Source organism: Montipora capricornis, chromosome 1 (genome assembly GCF_036669925.1).
Source record: "Montipora capricornis isolate CH-2021 chromosome 1, ASM3666992v2, whole genome shotgun sequence".
Lineage (NCBI taxonomy): Eukaryota > Metazoa > Cnidaria > Anthozoa > Scleractinia > Acroporidae > Montipora > Montipora capricornis.
In genome coordinates this window covers 20,924,333-20,931,333 of record NC_090883.1, presented here as the reverse complement: position 1 = coordinate 20,931,333, position 7,001 = coordinate 20,924,333, and the positions used below count along the sequence as shown (strand labels likewise).

Genomic DNA, 7,001 nt, shown 5'->3' with positions numbered 1-7,001 from the left:
TTTGTCAGTGGTTGGTCAGCTGGAGAGACTCTAGGATTATGGAATTTTTATCACACAAATCATGGGATTTGGACAATAGTATGTTACATGAGCGGCCAGTCAAGAAGTTCACAATATTAATAAGATTAATAATTAATAAAAAAGACGCCATTATTGCAGAGTTTATCTTGGTGAGGAATCGCTGTCAAAGAACCTGAGAAACTCTGGGCTTGAGATTAGACAACATGCACAAAAAATCCACTTACATCATTGCATAACTGACGTTTCCTAAACCAATATGATTCTTTTGTTGTTGTTTCAAGAGGGTTTTAACTGTTTTAATCTGGCTGTACTGAAAAAGAGGACGGTCTGTTGTACCAAAGCTTAATACATGTACTTTATTTTCATACATAGAATACTTTTATTTCATAGCCTGTGAAGAAATCTGCCCAAAGAAGCACAAACAAATCCTCCTTATCAGCATATGAAGAAGAACGACTGAAACGAATTGAGGAAAGTGACCTTGAGATGTTAAAAAATAAATGGTAAGTTAACACAGGTTTAAATGTAAAAAAGACAATAGTAATGACAACACATCTGCTGCTTTTTGTGATTGTTTTGATTTTATAAAACTCCAAAGCATTAGCCGCGCATGGAGAAAGAACATTTAAAGTTAGTGACATGCACATTACAATTACTTCAATTGCTGTTCATCTATGCACAGGACATATACTGCATTTAAGAAAGAATAAAAAAGGCTCAATTGAACAAAATACACTGTGCACTAGAAGCTGCACATACTGTACCGATACAGGCTAATGCATGAGTTACGCATGTATGAAGGTCTTTTCATCCACTTTTTAACCAGGGAGTGATGTGCATATAATTCTCATTTTTATTGTAATTATACAACTGTAGATACTGTTGAAGGTACGGTACTTTTGTGCTTTAATATAATTCTTCTCTACTACATGAACATTAATTTTTTTTATTGCAAAATTTTACATTATCATGATTTGTTATTCCTACCTTTCATATCTTGTTTCATGTTACACAACATGCGTACTTTAGTGGTTGGTGACCACTTTGTCATCATTTCGAAAATGATTTTAAATCTGGACATTTCATCAATATCTATATACATGTAATAAACAGAACATTACATGACCACTTCGGGATATAAATTTCGTCTTTGAGTGCTCCAAGTATCTCTCACTCGTTTGCGAGATACTTTCAGCACTCGAAGATAAAATTCGTATCCTTGCACGGCCACGTAATATCCTCTAAGTATTATACAATGGACTGAAGGTGGTATGTAGATTACATGAAGGCATCATTTTATTCTAAGTTTGTTTCTTTGTTCTTGTTTTCTTTCAGATACCCACAAACATGGCAATCATCATGGGACTTTTGTAATCTGAAAGCTAACAAAATTACTGATTCCTAGACAATTAACAATAAAAACAAGTATTTCTCTCGTGGCCACCTGTACTAAGCAGTCAGTTAGATTATTAATTATTAAATGATACAATTGGAATTCGTGTATCAGGTCATCGCCACAAAATGTCAGTTAGTACAAACCAGTTACATTAAACGAATTAAATTGTTCTTGTTTGCTGTATAATAAACATGTTATGAACCAAGCGTAGTCAGTCTGTATGGGAGAATCTTGGCCGAGGTCGTGTGCAGTCACGACCTTGGTCAAGATTCTCCCATACAGACCTCCTGCTCGGTTAATTAGAGCTAAATAGTTTATGTCTTTTACAAAAAAGTTTATTTAAGGACGTTCGCGCCCATTGCTACTGCGCATTTTTTCGCGCATGTCACGCACACGTCATGCATCGCAGACCACGCAGGTAAACACGATGCTAAAGGCAAAAAAATTTTCCACAAGAATGGAACGTGAAAGTATGTGGCATCATGGGATAGCTTTGGACCCAGGTCCTCTCGGAAATGTCACGCAATGGCCTGACAGGGCGAATAGACAATCGCTTTGAGAACTTCGCAGCGATTTTACTCTCTTGAATGACCGGTGACCCCCATTTTTCTTTCCGTAGATCACTTCCTTTCTTGATTTTGTCCATTTTAACAAAAAGCAAAAAAAATCTGTAGGTGAGAAGTTACAAATATTTGGCCTTTTATTCTCTCGTGCGACCGAAGTTTTCTTTCTTAGACTAATATTTCTTTTTTCAAGGTCTATTTCACCTCAGAAATGACATCAGCTGCAAAGGTTATTTAGTTGTATTAGTTATGTTGAACTGAGTACGTTTACCTGATCTAAATTTCACTAATGTAGCTTTTTTATTGCTGACAGTTGTAAGCAAAGATCGTCTTAAAGTAACGATATCTTCTAAAAATGCACCTCATGATCTCGAAAACTAGCACGGTGACCCCCCATTTTTTTTGCCTTTTTGGCAAAAGTAGATCATTACCTTTCTGCGTGGCAAGTTAAAAAAAAAATCTGTACATGGGAACCTTTTGGGCGCGAACGTCCTTAAGACTGACACATTTATTGCATGGAAATGCTTTGATAAATAAATAACAATTGATAGTCAAAATTATGTTTAACATTAAAGAATATCTTCGAAGAGACAGTATCGATATATTTATAAATCAAAGCTAGTTAAGATATTTGATAATAGTTGGTTTTCAATAGATATGATCTTCATGATAGTGATTAACTAAACAATAAGTAACTCCATTTGTTGATTATGCCAACAGGAGTTTGCAAGGATAGATCAAAGCCACTGAGGCTCTTTTAGCAAGAAAATGTTCATATTTTTACGGACTGATTTGAAATAAATTACATACATTTTGAAGACATTGTGTGTACTTTATTTATGGACATTTTACAAACATTTTGTGGTCCGGGGTTAATGCGGTGAAACCTACAGACATTTTATAGGGTTTACAAAATGTCTGTGTATGCGCGCATTTACAGACATTGATATTTTATGGCGAAAATGAATTCAAGTTTTCTGGGCAGTTCATTTACATTACTTTTACTTTTCAGCATATGCAATCTACTAGAACTGTTTTCCGATGACAATCACTGATCGCACAGTAAACAAATAAAGACGGTGTTGTGTGTTTAAACAGGCAACCTGTGTAAGGAAATATACGCGTCTCAGACTGTCGGCACGCTTCTCCAAAGTTCACGTGTCACTATCATAAGAAAATTTGTTGATTTTACCCTTATATACTTTTTAAAAAGCAAGCTATTTCGGGCCTGTAATGTTTATATGGACGCATCTGTTCCTACTCCAGTAGCAATGTTTGCCTGTGTGCCCAAAAGTGGGACACCAGTAAAAGACGGAATCCAGAAACCAGAATCCAGAATTATCCACAATACAACAACTTACCCACGCCTTGGACGCTCTACTATAATCCCCACACTCGAGTATTTAACTCTGATGAAAATTTAACTGCAAATTAAAATGGATCTGGCGGCGTTGTTCTTCTGGATTTAAGCATAGTGATTACATCATCAAGCTAGTGCAGTCCTCGTTATAATAAAACTTAAAACTTGTTTAATTCATTTTCCTTGCTTTTCACCTGCCTTGGTACAAAAATGCCTCTTTTGAAGGAACAAGGTGTGCAAGGGATATGTTGCACAAGTGACGGGGCGCAACTGAAGCTGTCGATTACAGGTTAAAGAAGAACATACAGTGATCAAGTGAAGCTACGATCCTCGCAGTTATGAACGCGGGCTTCAACGGGGTTTGAGCCCCTGACCTCGCGATACCGGTGCGACGCTCCAAGCTACTGGGCTGTGAAGCCACTGACCTTGGGAGCGAGGTCACAGGTTCAAACCCCGTTGAAGTCTTGAATTTTTCAGGTTTCTCTACGCAATTGCTAAAATTGCGTTCATGACTGTGAGGCTCATAGCTTCACTTGATTTCACATACGCATCCGCAGTCCAATATATAGTTCATTCCATATATCGTTTCATCGTCAACATACAGTGAATATGAACAATTCATATTGTTTATCAAAGTTAAGTTCTTTGGAGACGTCCCACTAGCATTGAATAGGTCGGGAAACAAGCAAGTTTTAATTTGAAGATTCTGCCGAAAGGCACATGAATATTGCGCTTCAAAGTCGACAAGTGATGATATGTTTGACCACAGGTAATCCAGGCTCACTGTGTGCGTCACGTAGGTATTAAAATATAGAGAACATATGAGGCGAAGTTTAGGTCTAAAAATTTGCTAGAAAATGGAAATAAAAATCGATAAAACTTACCATGTGGTGAGCTGTTGTTGTCTTTAAGAGGCTGTCCGCGTAAGAACGGATAAGGCAACTTTCCGCAGTTCACCGATTTCCTTGATATTTTCAGTGATTGTCGACTACCCTATCCCACGTACAAATATCGCATTTACTTTGATCAATTCCATGCTTTTCATTTTTTTAGAGGACTGTTTCCGAGGTGACCTCTGAACTCCACAATTTGCCGTCTGTAACACCTTCGATCTAGCTGTAAATATCGGACACCAGCAAAGCTCTGCTTTCTATTATGGAAAGCTGATTATTTTATATATTTAAGAGTAACTCTTCTTTAATGCATCACAGGTTCAACGATTAAGTTCTACAAAATATTTACTGAGTTATGAATGTTGAAAATACCTTATCTTGAGCCGAGAATTTTTTGAGGCGGGAGGTACCTGCGTTTGAAAGCTAATATCTCAGTTGTGGGACGTGATCTAGAGCTAAGACTACTACAGCTGAAAAGTACTTATACAAGGCTAACACATCATAGAATAAAACTTTTGGGCACTCGCTTGCGGGCGCCGTAAAAGGGTTCGTTATTTTCACAATTATTCGGCGCCATGTTGACATAAAAAGAAAGGCCGTTCCAACTATTTTTTGATCGCAAGTTTGAGAAACATCCTTCTCTTGAGAAAATATTTATATAGATAATTCAATTACTTCATCCTAAATGCCGTTCAACCTTCAAGATCTTGCATGTACGAAAATTGGCCTGTTTGTGAAGAATAAACAAGAGAAGACAAGGGAGACTCGTCGTCTACATATTCACTTATGCAAATTAGCAACCAAACTGGTGTGGTCTGTTCCTCACCAATATACTTGGGTACAGAATAATGTTTATGATCAGAATTATGTTCTAAGCTAGTGTGCAGTAGGTTATCGCATTGAGCACGGTGAATCCTTTTTCGTGACAACGTAGTGCCGTGTTCTTGGTACGGGCCGGACGCGCAACAGTCAACAGCCGGGGGCAAAGAGGAAAAAATTATGTTATTTGCATTGATGCCATCGTAAATTTTCATGAAATACCACCTCTTGGCCGGCAATATCACGGTACGTTTAGCTTACTGTAGTTTGCGTCTTTAATTTGAACGTTTACGGCATGGCGGCAAACGAGTCATTTGAGAAAGCAGGGCGCGGTCTGGATTAGACGACCCGTGGAAAGTTAGATGGTGAGTTCGACGAGGTTGAAAGGGTTCAATCAGTACCCAACAAATGGCTTTACAACTATTAGTCATTCATGAAAAAATGAAAAATACAAAACACACACACACGCGCACAAAAACAGTTCAGTTTGCATTGGTTTTGCCTCCTTATTTCCAGACGATGTAACTTGTTGACATTTGAATGGACTTACATGCCAGTAGTGCTCAAATTAAAGCATTTGCATTCTTGAACAAATGACATCAATACATCTATCAGGTCCTTTTTTCTGTCTCTTGATTTAAATGGTACTTCATAATGGCGCAAGATATCCTTGAGCAGTGTCACGTTAAATTGATGCAGCTTATTTTTCTTCGCACACTCGCACAAGTTGAAGGCGTCGTATGAAAGGGGATGCTGCGGTCTCAGTTCCTCTGAGATGTGCTCCATCAGCCGCTGTCGCTCTTCTTCTTCTTCCTCTAGAAAGAGTTCCTTTGAACTTTGCACACCTTCAGGTGAGGGTGCTTGTTTTCTTCTTCTGTTTGCAGACAGGCGTGAAAAAAACCCTTGCACTTGCAATTGGCTTTTAGTCAACCACTCTTCTCGCTCAAATAACTTTCTGTTCTGCTCATCTCTTGCCTTCCGCATATCATTGGAAACTTGCTGAGGGTCAGCTTTTAACCCTGACTGTTCTCCGAGGTCAAACTTTGCCGTCAGGTAGTTTTTAACTTTCTCGGGGAATCTAGTTGATCCTGCTCGTTGCTTGGTTAGGGCCCAGCCCATAATAACACAGCTCGTGGTGGGCGCCGGTTCACTTTCACTCTGGTGGACAGGTTCGCAAGGTTCATCTTCAGTGATGTTGACTGTTGTGGTAAATCTCTCCACCCAATCTCTACGAATCGTATCGTAAAGCGTTTCTGACTGTCTTTCAGCCTCAACGCAGTGATCCCCTACATCTAAATGCGCTTCAAGTTCTGAAAACAGCTGAAAACTCTTCACACACCCAGGCTCCGAACATTCAAAAATTTCAATGTCCGAATTGTCCAAATCGTGATGACGATTGCCTTCATCTGAATCCTCCGCCACAGAATCTCTGCTTTGGTATACACGTGAGTTATGAATAGGGAAAAACTCTTCCTTAACTATGAGACAGGTGTCCCCTTGATCTCTTGTCACCAGCTGGTCGAGTGAGATTTCCTTGCCACGCCCAATTCTGTAGGACCTCCACACACGAATAGTTTTCTCGTCAATCTGGACGTTGTGCAGTTTGCTGAAACCATCTATTTTGTTCACTTCTAGGGTTAACTTCGCTTCGTCAACCTCACAAACACATGCGGAGGTACCCTTCACTGGTAGTTCAGATAGTGCCCTTCTCATGTCCCCCGCTGTCAGAATGTCGTGTCCTTCGTCGCAGAAACGGCGGATGCATGTTTTCATAGGGCACAAGATCCGATCACAAACGTCTTTGCCATATTGCGGTTCAGAAAAGTCATAGCGACAAACGTCTACACCAACCCGTTCACCAACGCTCCTTGCTGCAGCGATTAGAGAATTATTATGGTAGCAACCAGCTTCATCTGATCTCAAATAAACTTGGGTGATGTGAGGCTTCT

General features: G+C 39.2%; 1 protein-coding gene and 1 long non-coding RNA gene across 3 annotated transcripts in view; one reads left to right on the top strand and one right to left on the bottom strand.

The window, feature by feature from the left end:
- Positions 1–1,587, top strand: part of LOC138023840 (uncharacterized) — a 10,659-nt gene extending 9,072 nt beyond the window's left edge. For both annotated transcript variants that reach the window (XR_011126838.1, XR_011126809.1), the window contains 2 exons: positions 412–524; positions 1,357–1,587. This is a non-coding gene — a long non-coding RNA (uncharacterized lncRNA). The remainder of the gene's footprint in view (positions 1–411; positions 525–1,356) is intronic.
- A 4,011-nt stretch (positions 1,588–5,598) lies between these two features.
- On the bottom strand, positions 5,599–6,765 carry LOC138060144 (uncharacterized). Its single transcript, XM_068905863.1, has one exon. The coding sequence runs from the start codon at positions 6,763–6,765 to the stop codon at positions 5,599–5,601; it is 1,167 nt and encodes a 388-aa protein (XP_068761964.1).
- Between the last annotated feature and the right edge of the window lie 236 nt (positions 6,766–7,001).

Bases quoted from the DNA above. Each gene is read 5' to 3' on its own strand.
- LOC138060144 (XM_068905863.1), bottom strand. From the start codon at position 6,765: ATGAGAAGGGCACTATCTGAACTACCAGTGAAGGGTACCTCCGCATGT.